Raw genomic sequence first — 17,074 nt, forward strand, 5'->3', positions numbered from 1 at the left:
TACACTCTTTAACCCTTATCCTTGAGTGGCCTCTCGGCCTTGATAAGTGGTGATGCCTATGTAAAAAATATATATATATATATATATATATATATATATATATATATATATATATATAGATAAGATAATACATGGTTTCCCAAACAGATGTATACACACTTTAAATAATGTTAAACCAGATGTTTGTTTTTTCTTTGCCGATTAAACTCGTCAATCTTTATGATGGCAGCCAGGCTAACCTTTGAAGAAAAAAATCTTCCATTCGAAAACGCTACTGGAAGCATGAAAACACTGTTGAAGTGCAAAGACAGTTTAGGAGTGTGTATACATCTTTTGGGGACACCCTGCATACAATAGTACTGCTTACTGCATAATTACTCTGTATAATTTGTATTCATCAACTTCTATCAGAGTTGTTGGAATCTTGAAAATTCTTGTAAAATGTGTTACAATTCTATGTGTTCAATAACATATGAACTTACATAAATTAGTTTTGCAAAAGTAAATCACTAACTTGTTGCCAAAAAAAGCAATGTAACTTTGTCGGTGAACTGCTAGCTTCTTACCATTATGCGTAAAATTTATTGTAGGTGTATAGCCTTTTGATTTCCAAAATACATCCAGTGTCCTAATCACAGGAGAGTCAATGTGTCACTTTCTAAATAAACAGCATAATCATGTTGACCCACAGGTTCTTATTAGATCACTTAAGTTAAGCAATGTTGAGCCTGGTGCATGTGTGTCATGCTTCTGCTCCTACAAGCGCTAGTGGCTTTATTACAATATTTCCAAGATGGTGGCATATGTTGCCATCCTGAAATACTAACATATTTTCCTCATTTAAAAGTGTTTCTCTTCAGATTTTATGTGTAATCTATAAATCTCACCTATCTGTTTAAATGTATGTATGTTTGTTTGTTTGTTTGTCTGCCTAAAACTTTCGACAGAGGCGAAGGATTTTCACGAGATCACTATCGTTTTGAAGCTCGACCCTTCAGACTCAAATCTTGAAAAATTGGCCAAAAACATTAATTCCTTCACCCTCAATTGGGCACTTTTCTACATGGAGGGGTTGCTTTTTTTGCCAATATTTTTGAAAGTCATCTCCTCTTTTAAATTGACTAGCCTTAATTTAAACCTTTGTCAATTCCGGTTTGGCAATGGAAACAACAGCAAAGATGTCACGATTTTTTTTTTTTTTTTTTTTCACATTCTTTTCCTCCTTTGTGTTACAGGTTCGAGCCTGCCTGCCGACTACAACTTTTTTTATTTTTTATTTTGCTCAACACACACCTCCAAACACCTGGGCAATGCTGGGAATCCAGGCTAGTATTAAGTAGATGTTAAACCTAAAGAGTTCATATCATAATCTTTAAAAAAAGGAAAGAAAAATGGAAGCCATTTTTATAGCCAACAAAAACTTTTCTATCACAATTTGTCCCTGACAATAATCTTGAAATTTGGCAAAACTTTTTCAAATTAATGAACCAAATGACAATATCCGGATGTTGATCTGTTAATGTTATTTTAGTTGGAAATACAAGCCAGAATTCCAAGTTGAATACACTGTGTCAGTCTTCGCAGCCATCAAACAATGACAATCTCTGCTTAGTTTTACAAAAACTAAAATATTTCCTTTTTTAATAAAATTCATTGTCCAACAGGTGACATTGAGAGCTTTGTTGACAGTCTTCCAACATCTTTGATCTCCAATAATTCATTGTGTCTCCACGTGTAGTTTCTTCTCATAGATTGCTCACATTCTGTGAGAATATGTTCGAGGCTGAGCATTTCTACATGTTTTGCATTAATTGAATTTAGATAACACCTAAGCATGTGGATTAATTACATCCAAATTATGCAATGGAGGTTAACTGGTATTGGTAATATATTGTGGACTGCATTTCTAAGAAGGCTTAATTTTTTTAGACTTTGTGTATTTAAGATTACAATAACCCCAGGATACAGCATTAAAAATTAATAACAAAATATAGTACAGTATATAATACATGTGTATATGATCAAATAACATTATAAAATTCAATCCCAGGCAACGTCAGGTACTCTGCTAGTACCTCTATATATATATATTATATATATATATATATACACACACACACACAAAGCTCAGAGATGTACCTATTTACTATGCCTCCCCACGGGACAGAGTTAGACACCAGGGTCGTTTTTTAACGTGGAGAAAAGGTACAAAAATAAAAATTGTCTCAGTCGTGAAGGATTTCTCCTCTACCGAAAGAGAACAAGAAATAGAAGTGCAGCATCTGAAGAACAGATACTACACTTTGATCTTGTCCCAAAAAAAAATTATGAAAATGAGATTAGTTTCTGGGGCATGGGGGGGGGGACAAACAACTTCATTTAGTTTAAACAGAAAACATCAAAATTAAAGTTGTAACCTTCAGGTCAAAATGAACATTTTTTTATTTTTCAGAAAGCAGGAAAAAAAAAGAGTAAAACAAGGTAAAGGAAGGGATAAATATCAGGGAAGGAGAATAAAAAAAAATTAGATAGAAGATAAAAGGGCAGACGATCGACATCCATGGATGGCACTAGCAATTGAAGCAGAAATTTAATTTTGCTTCATTAAAACAAAAACAAAAAAAGGCAAAACTCTGCTAAAGAGTAGAGAACTTAAAATCCCTCGTTTCATATATATACACACACACATTTTATTTGTTTAATTATTTAATTTACTTCATTCTTTTTTCCTATCAATAGGAGCATATGTTAGATGCAACCGTTCAACTTTAAATGTGCCACATGAAACGCTCTCCATTGACAGAAACAAAAACCACTACTTTATTAAACATCTCTTTTTATTGATTTGAACAGTTTGTTTACTTGCAATTCAAATAATATTGCCCCAAATCAGCGAGGGAGAGGTGATATGCATAAAAAGCTGTAGATAGGTTGGCCCCAAAACAGTGCATATTCTCTCTTGATGACCTGACATTATCTGGAAACCAAAGTACAATACTTCACAATTAAAAACAGCCTACAACTAATTTAGGAATGAAATAACAAGAAGGCAACAAGACGATCCATATTTCTATCCTGAATACCCAACACTAACTGGAAGTCGAAGGGATATACTACACATTTGAAAACAGTCTTAAATAAAATCCACTGAACAGACGAGTCATCAATTATTTTGTTTCTTCTTTTCCATTATATATATATATGTGTGTGTGTGTATTATGATTGTATTCCTAAGTTCCCCTGTTAATACAATGAAACTGTTGATTATAAAAAGTTCTCAATAACAAAGAGCAGTAATATAGCATAAAGTCCTTTATTTATACAAAAGGTTTAAGCATTCAGTTTATCTTAAGATTTCAGCCTAATAAGATTGCATTTTTGAAAGAAAATATAGCTGAAACATGTATGCACATATGTAGCCAATTATATCTTTACAAATAAAGGAATTTATACATACATACAAAGGTTGCTTGGTTGTTTTTGTTTTACGGCATATCAACCCTTTTTGGGTTATTTAATGCCGATACAAACAAAGGATAAAATGTAAAGAAATTAATACTTTAGTGCAGTGTTCCAACATAATAATATTTAGTAGATTTTTTTTATATTTTAAAGCTAAAAAAGAATATACAAATTTTATGTGTGTCTTGTGTAGTTTCCAATTTCAGGTGGACACACACACAAACAGATAATATAATAAATTAGCATGACAGAAACCAACTTTCCACTTAGACAAAAATGAATAAAACCAACTTTTATTATCTGCAATTACTGTTTGTGTTTTGCTGTCCAAATTATTTCTGCGTAAAACCTGTCCTTACCCTTCCTATCCTGACCTTATTTTTGCGGCAGATCTGAGAGGGATGGGAGGCCATGTACAATTTACCGCAGAAGCTTTTTAGCCGTAGGAGGAAACATTAAAAATTATAAATCATTCCCTACCTGCACCCAACCATTGGCCAATATCTAAGTTCAACGAGGCTGCACAAACAAATTATTTGGGTGTGTGCATAGGGAGAGAAAAGAAAAATAAATTTTAATACGTCTATACCTACATTATGTGGCTGATTAGCCAAAAAGTTTTGAGATTATACGATGAATGAGACACATAATAGATTGTTTTATATTTATTTATGGCCAACAAATTATCTGCAACCTTTTCCTCATGTGAACGGAAAATAAAAATGGGAGAAATTCTTATTTTAATACAAAAATACAAATATATGCTTATTCAACCCGTGTGATAAGTGACGAACATGAGAATTGAAATTGACCAAACAAAATGCTATTTCAAACTGAACATGACAGACCAAACAAAATGCTATTTCAAACTGAACATGACAGACCAAACGAAATGCTATTTCAAACTGAACATGACAGACCAAACAAAATGCTATTTCAAACTGAACATGACAGACCAAACAAAATGCTATTTCAAACTGAACATGACAGACCAAACAAAATGCTATTTCAAACTGAACATGACAGACCAAACAAAATGCTATTTCAAACTGAACATGACAGACCAAACAAAATGCTATTCCAAACTGAACATGACAAACCAAAAAAAATGCTATTCCAAACTGAACATGATAGACCGAAAAAAATGCTATTCCAAACTGAACATGACAAACCAAACAAAATGCTATTTCAAACTGAACATGACAGACCAAACAAAATGCTATTTCAAACTGAACATGACAGACCAAACAAAATGCTATTTCAAACTGAACATGACAGACCAAACAAAATGCTATTTCAAACTGAACATGACAAACCAAAAATGCTATTTCAAACTGAACATGACAGACTAAACAAAATGCTATTTAAAACTTAACTAAATTAATTGATTACTTGGTTTTGCTTACTTTGAGAGTGGAGAGTTTGGATAAAAAGAAAGGCATAGATCTGGTGTTGGTAGACCAAAGCGGGACCATCCAAGAAAATTGTAATTCATCCTAAACAAGGCGCATTGCCACTGAGACATGAGGGCCAACTGTGAATTAGGAATGGTACCTACAAGAGAATCTTAAGTAGGGAACTCAACAGCGATATGTTTGTTCACATTAAATTTGAATTTCTTTGAGTTGGTACGGTCAAAGGAATGGAAGGATTCCAAGAACTAGCAATTTGAAGAAAGTTATTAGAATAGAAAGCTTTCCGGTATATAAAGATTTCTATCGTGAAGGAGTGGGGTTTTGCAGAGTGCCAGGTTGGTTGAGAGTGTTTACGTCGAAGGAGCACCAGCGCAGCAAGTTTATCAGAGCACATTCTGTAGAAATACTTATAAAACAAACACATGAATGCAACATTGTAATGATGGGACAGAGGCTGGAGCTTTACAGATAGTATGGAACTAATTAGATTAGAGATTCTTTTTTAGACAATGTCTAAGAGGAAAAGGTTAGTGGTTTGTGCAACAGCCCAGATGTGACAACAATACTCCATGCATGGGCAAATGGTGGCTTTATAGAAATATAGGATACTGTCAGGTGAGAGAAGTTTTCTAGTATAGTAGACGGAACCCATACTGTTTGCAGCAGACTTGGCAATGTCTTCTTTTTAAAACCATATGCTATTCTACTCGACAACGTTGCCAACCCCAATGGTGTTTCCAAAGTCTTCCTCTCTGTCTTCTCTCTGTGCTGTGCTCTCTTACACTGCCGGCTGTAGTAGGGGTGCAATAATAATATAAATATAAAATAAATAAATACAAACACCACAAATTCCAACACATTCTGCAAATATCAGTTACACTCTAGATACGTGTGTGACACCATCGACCCTCCGAAGCTTAGGTTTGCATCTAAGTAGTCGTCTGGCAAGGCCTCTTTGTCATTGGTCAGTCGATCAATTAATTTTCCTATCTGCTCCAAGCCAAAAACTACCTTAGATTGTGCCCAATTGGAAACTGCCCTCAACACTGTCATTAACCGTCGCAAACCCAAGATGGTCTGCAAACTATACCCAACTGTCATGAACTGTTGCAAAACTCATCGACACTTCTAAAACCAACTCTCTAATATATTGATCTTCTTTGTCCCAATCATCACCACACTTTGACCAACAATCCTACATCAGCTTCCTTTTGTGTTTCTTAGTGAACATCTTCGTATCCATTGTCTTTCCACCAACCCCATTTCCTTTAGCTTTGTTTCCTGACAAACTTATTTCTTCTTGTCCCTCCCCACTTACACTTTTTCTCTTTCTCCCCAACTTCCAAACACTTGTGAAAGGGGAGACGATAGTATCATATAATATTACTTGTGAATGTTAGGCTAAAATGTTTGAATAATGTACTTTCAAGTTAAGTTCTATTAGCCATTTCAAGTATTTATGCAACTTAAAAAGAAAAATGGTTAAACAAAACAAAGTAAAAACTCCCGAGCAACACTGAGTAGGTGCAAATAGTTTCTCAAGAATATGATTATTTTTTTTTTTTTTTTTTTCCTCGCTTTTAGACGCAACAATGACAATGCTACTTTGTTGCAATGCAGGCAGTGAGTCATTTTGTTCGAATGGCATAACAAGGAACTTCACAGCCTCTTTGTTCTTATTTACTCAAGGATGGAAACAAACAAACGAATTGGCACCACTAAAGTCTTTAGCTTTCATAGAATAGAATAATACACTTCAGCATTTGTTGGCAAATCAATCACTTTGGAGCCGATCCAAAATACAGCTTTCATTTCGGGTTACAAGGACAAGGAAAAGTCCAGGGGAAAGTGAGGGCATTAGAAAATATATTTACTTTAAAAAATGTTTAATGTACAATGTTGCTTTGTGGTGGAGAATTGTGCTTGTGTAGACAATATCATTATTAAATGAAATCTTTATAATTACAGATGGGATTGGAAATATATTATACTAACAAGACTCTTGTCTCGGCATTGCTCAGGAGAAATCAAAAAGAATTATTTCTTCTTAAAAACGTAAATATAAGAGTATCGAGCAATCCATTTGAGTAAGTTTTATAACTTTATATGTTTAGATGATCATGGGTTGCAGAAACTAGAAGAAAAAGGCATTTCCAATGGTTAAATGTTTAAATTCAGATATTCGTTGTCAGAGAATGATTATTGTTCAAGTTTGGAAGCTTATGTTAGATAGTAAGGTGATTGAAATGAATAATTTTTTTTTTTTTTTTTTTTTACATGGGGGTCACCACTTATAAAGGCCCGGAGGCCACTCAGGGATAAGGGTTATTGCGTGTTGTCAGAGAAGTTGATTTGTATTAAGAAAAGACTCAGAGTAGAAAAATATCTGGAAGGAAAGTGTTTGCTACCTTCTTGAAGGAAGACTTATTTTGGAAGAAGCAACTATCTGGGAATAAATGTAATATTTGTAAGTAGACTGCATGTAAAAATATTTTTGTGAAACATGCATTAAGTGCTGTAGGTGGTTAGTAGAAAAATTAGCATATTAAGTTAGTTGTTTTCTATAATGTCTGAAGTTTCACAGGAAAAAAAGTGACTTTATTTTATTATATAGATATACAACATGGATTTCATTTTTCTCAGTGAATTTTCAGTTCTTAGCCCCACAGATCATTATAAACGATTTCATTTAATAATGGTATCATACATAAAAACATGTTTGTTGTACAAAACAACATTGTAAGATGAGAACAGTAATCACAATTTAAATACAAATCATCAAACCTCATCTCAAAAATTCTGAAACACAAATCAGCGATTTTAATTAATTTTAAAAAAATTTCATCACTTCATAACCCATTAAAATTTAAAAGAAAGTTGTTTTAATCTGTATTCATAAAAATTAACTTTCAAACTTTTAATACATGATTTGCTAAGAATTTTAAAGCCAGAAAGTTTCCACTCAATAGTTTGTTTCCAAATTCCTTTCACGTTTAGAAACACAAATTCAAGCACTTTTTATTTTTCAACTATTAAAAAAGACAAAGAAACAAAAGTGCATGTTATTGGAATTATTTCCTTGAAACATTGAATTAGCAGCAAAATTCCTCCCCATCACTCTAGAGATCCTTAGCTGTTGGAGTACTTTCTACTCTAATAGTTTTTTTCCTCTGACCTCTTGTCTTTGGAATTCTTACTTGCTTCATAAGCATATAAAAATTCAGAAATTTTGAATGTAATGCAAACAAATATCTTGCCATCGCCTCCTATAAATCTGGCTTGTCACGGTAGCCTCTTATGCTTCAGTGGTAAGTAGTTTGTTTTAAATTTCATAAAAACACAAATTCAAGCTTTTCTTTTCAATTATTAAAAGATTAAAATAGCCAACTTGTTTAAAAAGAAACAAATGCATTCTATTGAAATAAATTTTGTAATAAAATAGGATTCAAAATAAAAATTTCTGATGAACTAGACTAAATTTTTTAAAAACTGGAAGACAATTTTATTACAAGAAAAAGTTTGAGTAATGCAAGTTTGTTTTTTTTATTATTTTATGATTTAACAAAAAAAAAAAAAAAAAAAAAAAAAAATACTGAAAAAAGGTTTGGCTGTTTTGTTTTATAGTACATTAAACCTTTTTGGATTATTTAATGCTGAATGCTGTAATTTTGTAAAAAGTTTTTATTCTTAAAGTTCTTTATATCTCCAAATATTTATTCATGGTATTTGGTTTCATTTCTAGTAGAAATTTCTTGTCTTTTTTTTAACTGCAAAACATGATTGAATTTTGAAAGCCAGATTCTTTAAATAGCCTAAACTGGTAGCAGCAGATGCCCTAACAGGTATTACCATTCCAAACCAAAGTGGATTTGATTTAGTAACTATGGAATAACTCGACATCCCCCACAACCAACACATGGGACTTCTTTTAAGGTCGTACCCAGGACCACTGAAAAAAGAAAATCTTGACATTAACAAGAGCAAAAAGAAAGGCTGTCTTACTTGTGTTGCCTGTGTAGAGTTGCAATATTCTGTAACAATTCTGCATCTTGGTTTGGTGCAAACTTGAAGTCTTTGATGTAGTCAATACCTTGGCCATGTTCTGTAGAATCGTAGTCACCAAGTTCAGACTGGACTGTATAAGAACCCAGCAGGGCATGAGTAACAAACGAACAGGGAAGTCTACCAAAAGAATTGTGAAAGCATTATTTAACATCTTTTCCAAAATTATTGTAAAATTTTTAATAAAAAGTAAGTTTGTTATAAATATGTGCAGATGTTTATACGTGATAGTCTTTTACACGCTTTCCACTTCTTCTAATGAGCGGCTATCGATCATCTCTCGTTTGACTAAGATGAATAAAACCCTTTTTCATGAACACACACAAAGAGTTTTCTTCAAGGTTTTATTTGGAGAGAATGAACTATGAGAGAGAGAGAGAGACTAATGTTATTTTAGCTAATTATTTATTTCTTATCTTTAACTTTCTAATTTCATTAAATGAATGATGTGCAGACAAACTTGAGGTAACATTCCAATGAGATTATTTTTCCATAGAAGATATGCTGTAGATATGCAGATGTTTTTTTGTTGTTTTTTTTTATTTTAATTTTTTGTAATTTCTCCAAAATTAAAGAACTCAATTGTTTGTTGATACTGGTATTTATCAATACTGAAAAGACAAGTATAATGACCAGGATTTGTACAGATTTTCAATGTCCATTTTCAAAGACTTTTCAGAGTTTTCAAGGTCTTCTCCAGACAAAATTCAAGTTTTCAAAGCAAAATTTGGGGTTTGTTTTACGATCCACAGTGATTCGAAAAAGTGGTAAAAAAAAAATCAAATATACAACAAATAAATGTTACCATAGCCAATAAAAGTTAATTTGCAACCTACCTGCATCGTTTTTGTGTGTGTGTGTGTGTGTGTGTGTGTGTGTGTTTTGAAGTAGTCTTAAATACTTTACAATTCATCTCAAACATTAATTCTTTATGGCATTTAAATTTCCAACCAAGATGGCTGCTATCTTGTCCATTTTTCTTTTGACCGGTTGTCCTAATTTACAATTATTACATTTTTTTTTTCCTTCACCATTAGAAAGAAAGTATTTTTATTTTAGAGAAGGGAGGGGGGGTAATTTAATTTATGATGGCTGCTCCTACCCCTCCCCCCGCTTGTGTCCCGCACATTCCCCCCAAAAAATAAATTATAAATGAGAACACAAATAAAGGGAAATTTGAATGAATTTTTTTTTAAATATTTTGATAAATTTTTACTTGGCATAATGAATACAATTTTCAACGCCTTTTTCATATTTTCAAAGATTTTTCAAAGTAATAATAGAAATAAGGTCTTTTTAAGGCAAAAGTCAAAATTCAAGGACTGTGTGAACCCTGAATGACACATTTAAAATTATATTTTTATAGAATTACTTCCCTTTTATTTATTTGTTGTTTTTTTTTTATTATTATTATTTATTTATTTCCGGTTTTTGGTAAGGATTGTGTAGAGTGTACATTTGATAGCCTAAAGACTGCACAAAATCTTGTCAGATAATCTTTATGAAAAGAAGTTTTGAAACTCACAAAACATGACGTCTGGAATGTTCAGAATTTGACAAGACCACACACACACCACTCACAACACCACAAAGATTAAAAACGCAATTTTTGTAGATAGGATCAATGAATTTATAACATCAAAACATATCTTACTTTTCATTCAGAATATCATTCCTGATTTGAAGGCACAGCATATATCTGGAAGAAGAGAAACAAAAAATGTTAATACAAGAAAATATGTGATTATATATATATATAATAAATAAAGTAAAGTCAGTTTTACTTCTACATTAGTGCTCACTAAACCACTAAACACAAGTTTCATATAAAAATCTGTTTGCTCTGGCAAATACTTATTCATTTTATGAGAATATACTGAAATAAAGTGCATTTATGATATGAAAAGAAACTGGAATCTTCGGAAGATCTGTTATTCCAGTTATTATAAGAACATCTAAAGCTACCTGGCAATTATACCAGGTGGACCAAGTAAAAGAAATTCAAACAATTGTGCTTAAACGAACAGTGAAACTCTTGAAAAGCTCTCAGTTGGAGTCTCTGAAATAGCAAGTGAATATTTGGCATCCAGTGCAATGCCCCATCCCCAACAAAAAGATTAGAAAAAAAAAATTTTTTAATTATTTTGGTTCAATTTTTTATATTTAGTTTTTCTTGGCAAGATTCAGAGGTAGTGAGAGGCAAACTTACTATCTGTCAAGTCCTACTTCCCTCAGGAATTTAATAACATACATAATTCGGTACGGACCAGTTCATCTTAGCTTTATTATTTACTCCTACTTATGCAACATAAAAGACAAAATAATTCAGCTATAATTAGAAAACCAAAAATTTTAATGAAAAAAATACAATTATAGTTGATAAATATTATAAACAAATACACTAATTATTGATTATATAAATCTGATTCTTAAAAATCGCTGTCCTTGCGGCACGCACTTAAACAAATTATTTTTGTAGCACTTGTCAAGTAAAAGCGTTAGTTTACAATTAGTTTTAATCAAGTTTTTTCAAGTTGAAAAGTCAATTCTTAATATAGAATTCAGAATTAACAGTCCTACAGAGTCATGATTGCCAAAAACAAGAACAATTTACCATTGTAATCATATTTTGTTTCGTGTCTATTTTACCATGTGGATGTTTTTTTTTTAAAGAAATTTACTCATAAACTAATCCATGTACGAACAGGTCTATCTTACAAATTCATCCTTATTTCTAGGTTTTCTTTGGCCTTCCCCTGCATACTCTCAAAGAACTGTTATGCATTCTTTTAACATGACCATACCAACAAAATCTCCTGTTCTTCATGCATCTCTTATGCTGTCCAAATTTAATGTTTCCCTGAGGTCATCAGCTCTGTCTTTAAAACTTGTGTTATATATTTATCATATCTCTCCATACAGCATATGCTTAAAGGCTTCTTTCTGCAGCTACCCAAGCTCGAAAAAACATACCAAGTTCAGGTTCCATCTAGACATCGTTGAGGCTCAGGGTGATTTCTTTGAATGTGCTGTATTCAGTAAAAATACCCCTTAAGAGATGCATTTTGAATTTTTATTGGCCAACATACGATTTTTTTTTTTTAAATTCTTTTTCGAAAGTTTCAAATTTGTCTCAAACACCGTGGATGTGAATACACACACACACACAGTTGTAAAATGAGTCAATCTAAACTGTTGAGAATCGCCCAAATTTCTGTGCTAATACATAATTATACAAAGACATGAAAACCTGTGCTAATCTTAATGACGAGAGAAGTCACTAGGGAATCACGTTTAACACTTGACATTTATGATTCAAACGGATTGAAAGAAAACAAAATGGCCTTTTCTCTAATTTAATGTTACTAAATCACAAGAGATTTTCATTCATTTATTATTTCAGCCCGACGTTGCCTGGGTGTTTGGAGGTGTATATTGAGAAAAAAAAAATTTTTTAAACGGTCAATTTTTTAAGTTTTTGACCCCTATTATGACTCCTTAACATTTATTGTTTTGGGATCAAATCAAGTTATTAAGTTAGATCCATGTCCAAGGAAGCTATATCTAAAATTTCAAGTGTTTAGACCCAAAAGGAGTTTGGTAGAGTTCTCGAAAGGTCAAATCGTTGAACTTTGACCCCTTAACAGCCAAATTTCTGTCCGAAAAACGAAAACGGATTACAAAGATTTTCCAAAATCTCAGTACCCTGTATATCAAATTTCGAGTCTGGAGACTGAAAAAACACACACACACACACAGACACGTTCACTTTATATATATATATATATACACACACACACAGAACACACACACACATACACACACACACACACACAGAACAAAGAGCTGACTTGAAATCTAATCTTGCAAGGCAAGAAAGAGAACAAGGATTCATAATAAAAAGATCAACTTACAACAAGATAAAAGAATTCATTTCTTAATGCCTTGTGTTTTAAACAAACATTTACTAAGTGTTTACTGTAAGATTTTCTTCTTTCTACAAAGGGAAGATTAACTCTGGATAGTTCAGGGAGATGTGCGAAGAACAGGAGTTTGGTTTGGTCATGTTAAAAGAATGGATAAGAGTTGTTGCGTTAGTAAAGGTAACAGGATCAGTTGGCAGATGGGATGAATTGATAGAAATACAATTGAGATTAAAAGATAAAGATCTGGCTAGTCGATTTCTCAAAGCTATCCAATATATGCCAGCATATAAAATAGACATTAAACCAAATAAGACTATGACACAGCAGTTACCATAAGATAACCAAAGTTAAGTGACATTGTGTCTGGTAAGTACCTAGATGGGTGAACCTTGGAGAATACCAAGTGCTGCATGTAAAACCAAGGATAAGCTGTCAATCTGAAACTACACTGGTCTTGAACCATTGTTATCTGTACTGATCTGTTTATTTAAAAACCAAAGGAAAGTCTAAATCCAAATAGATTCTAAAAATCTTCATTTCTTTTTAAAATCCATTTCTTTTCAAAGCTCATTTTCTTTTGAACTTTTGATTTAAATAATCAATAATTCCAAAACTATCTGTAAGTCATATAAAAATGTCCATAGTGAAACCAATCATTTATTGACACTAGGAATATTTAAGTACAGATAAAATATCATTTTTTTTTTTTATTTACCGTGTAAGATCTTCCTGGATTTGAGACGGGTCTGGAGGATAAAATTTCACTTGAAATGCAAATTCCCAAGGAAGATCTGAAATAAAAGTAAAAAAGAAATGTAAAACATGTTAAAAATATAAGAATTATTCATTTTAAATCAGTCATCAAAAAAAAAATTCCCAAGGAGTGGGGACAGTTTTTATCATCAGGCAATTCAGCATAACAAAAATGAAGCAAGTTTATTTTTCGGTTTAAGGCAATTCAACTGGAATTTATCAAATATCAATAAGCTTAAATGAATAGGCATAGATTAAAAAAGAAAAAAATAACTGGTTCAGAAAATAGAAAATTTGCCGAAAGAAATCATTTTGTAACAATATTTCTGCCAGTTGTAGGATCTCCAAATTTAATTAGGTAACCCAAACCAAAATTTTATTTTCATTAATGATGGGACAATTGTAATATTTTCCAATTCTCATACAACTGCTGATTCTTTTTTAAACTTCTGATTCCAATACAATTACAGATTCAGACTCCTTCTAAACTAAATATTTAGCTACAGAGTTGCTGGTTTGTTTGATTTTCAGATGTGTCTATATTTTCACAAATCTATACAAATAAAACGGCAGATGTATATATGTGTGAAAATATTTAACGATGTATATATGTGTGAAAATATTTAACCAATAAACTCAGACTACTGGTCACATAACACTGAAATTAACAGAAAATAGAAATCAACACCAAGGATGGTTTATAACGAGTAATATATATATATATATATATATATATATATATATATATATATATATATATATATACAGAGAGAGAGAGAGAGAGAGAGAGAGAGAGGAGAGCAAAGCACTAATCAAACTGTGCTGAATATGGTCAAAATATGTAATTTTTTTTTCTTTAACTTAATCTCATCTCAAACAATACATATGCTACTGAAACATAAGGGATACTCTGATACAGGCCAGATTTACAGGAGAGAGAGACAGCTGAACACACAGTTGGGTGGCAAAATATCTGTTTGCATTATATCTAAATTTCTGCATGTTGGTACTGTCAAGAAAATAGGGAGCAGGAAGGGAATACCAAAAGCAAGCGATCTAAAGATAAAAGTTACAAGAGTAGAAAATCACCGGAATCTAAGGACCTTACAGCGAAGGGGTGGAATTTTGCTGCTAGTTCCGTGGGTTGGGGATATATGTTGAGGGAGTAGAAGTGTAATAAGTTCATTGGAGCACATTCTGTGGAAGGTCAACAATTTAATATTTGTTTTGCACAATATTGAAAGCTTGACAAATTCTAAGGAAGGAAGTTAGAATAACGGACTGAATGAGTGAACGACGAGGTGTGCACTTTTGTCTTTTACCTCCGTTGTTAGTTGGGGTCACATCCCAGCTAGATCGAAAAATTTGAGAAAAAAAAGAATCTGAAAAATAATGAAGATTTTTCTTTTGCAGACAAAAACCATAAAAATTTCAAAATGGGAAATATGAAAGCATTTCAGGAACAAGTAAAAGGGAATAACACGATTGTAAAAAATAAAAAATAAAAAAAGGTTCAATGATAAAAAAAAAAAAAAATGGAGGTAGCTGAAATTAAAATAGTTTAATTATGTGAGAAAAAATATATATTTCTATAGCACATATCTAAACATTCCAATCATGTGCTGCCGATATATCGGCCCTAGCAACATAGCTATAAAGATGACAGTCTTTTAATAGTATGTTATCAAATAATTTTGCTAATCGCCTGTTGTCTTTTTGTATAAATTTTGCTTAATTGAGTCAAGGTCCAAAGAATAATGCTGATTGACAGAAGTTTCCTTTCTCTCTATTTTTACACAAAGATAATGTCTTTGTGATAATCTTGCTAGTTCTTGTTAGTTCTTTACACCAAGTGGCTCTACGTTTTGTTATGAGCTATTTTCATTAAAAAAAAAAATTAAAAAAAAAAAAAGGTTCTAAGAACAAAGTTTCTGTCCCGAAACATCCCATCTGTGGAACAAGACAAGTCTGCTTCTCAACCAACTACAGCATAATCGTCTTCATGTCTAATGTAAACCCATACTACTGTTTCCAGTCCTCACATGGAGGGTTGATCATCATCTGACGATCATTTTAATCCTGTCCCCAAGTGGTTCCCAGGACTTAATAAGTGGTGACATATCACAGCCCGATGTGACCCATTAGTGAAAAAACAAATGTTTTAAGAAAACATCCATTGAAACAATCAAATTGCTACTTTTATGCCATATCAACCCTTTTAGGATGACAACATAAAATTCAACAAAAAACACATTGTAAATGTATGTGATTAACTGAATGCAAGTTGCTATTGTTTGAGAATTTGTACTTATGATATTATAGTCTGTGACAATATCCATTAGGCCAATCAAATATTCCCTTTTTGAGGAGAACCAATTTTTAAATTACTTTATTCTTTCTGACTAGAAAAATATAATTCGTTGCTAGCAAAGCAGAAACTCCTGTCCAAGACAGAAATCAACATTACAATGATCTACACTTTTACAAAGGATCAACAAATCCACAAACACAAAAAAAAAGAAAAGAAATAAAAATAAATTAAAAAAAAATAAATAAATAAATTAAAAAAATCTTATGAATGCCCTCTAAAATAATCGTGTCCGATTTGGGTATTGGAGACAAAATGGTGCTAGCAGAGAAGCAAAATTCGATAGAGACAGTATAAATCAAACACTACCAATCTTTTGAGAACAGCAGTTCTCATCAGCCAGATCTGGCAGCATAGAGAAGGATCATTCATTCAAGTACCTGCTGCATCTGAACTTTCTTGACCGTCGTGACTTAACTCCCCTATTTATACTGTAGACAGTTCGCAATTGGTTTGATTACATGTGGAAGAATGTGAGTAGCCAATGACACAAAAAGTCAAAATGAAGATGCATTTCCCAACTAGAAGAGGGGGGGGGTCAGTGTAGAGTGAGGACTGCACAAATTTTTTTTTTTTCATCCCTAAACAACTCCAATCAGTTTCAGCTAATAAAATCAAAATTAAAAGGAAGACAGACATGGAGTGTGCTTGGAGAGGGAAGAAGGCAGAAAATCATTCTTTAATGAAAAGTCATCTAACTTCTTTCCTCTTACCATGAATCATTTAAAGTCTTAACCATCGTGGTAAAATTAACATTTTCAGTTTTCAGAGAGAACGGTTATAGGAGTGGAGAAAAAAAAAAATTCAACTTTTGCTTTTTTTTTTTTTTTTTTTGCGGTGGATTTTAATAAAAAAAAAGCACTTATTTCCATGAAAGGCGATTTAAGTGGAAATCTGAGTTAAAAAGCAGAATTCTTCTAAAGAGTCAAGAACTCATTTTCCTGTGTCAGGTTTGTTTTGTTTTAAGTGTTTGTAGGGAGGATGTCATCTTTCCACAAAAAAAAAAAAACCCTAATATTCCCAAATGGCTACCCATTTCTTTTTTGTAATATGTACCTATGACATAATTTTGGTGGCCGAAATAGGAT

General features: G+C 32.3%; 1 protein-coding gene across 50 annotated transcripts in view; it reads right to left on the minus strand.

The window, feature by feature from the left end:
- Window positions 1-17,074, minus strand: part of LOC145259193 (band 4.1-like protein 2) — a 585,710-nt gene that overhangs the window by 175,120 nt on the left and 393,516 nt on the right. For all 50 annotated transcript variants that reach the window (XM_080117013.1, XM_080116992.1, XM_080116976.1 and 47 more), the window contains 3 exons: window positions 13,581-13,656; window positions 10,594-10,638; window positions 8,880-9,059 (listed from right to left, as the gene is read on the minus strand). In XM_080117013.1, the coding sequence (XP_079973139.1) occupies window positions 8,880-9,059; window positions 10,594-10,638; window positions 13,581-13,656 (301 nt within the window). The remainder of the gene's footprint in view (window positions 1-8,879; window positions 9,060-10,593; window positions 10,639-13,580; window positions 13,657-17,074) is intronic.

Source organism: Euprymna scolopes, chromosome 34, assembly GCF_053919585.1.
Source record: "Euprymna scolopes isolate OS-2025 chromosome 34, ASM5391958v1, whole genome shotgun sequence".
In the NCBI taxonomy this organism is placed as follows: Eukaryota; Metazoa; Mollusca; class Cephalopoda; order Sepiida; family Sepiolidae; genus Euprymna; species Euprymna scolopes.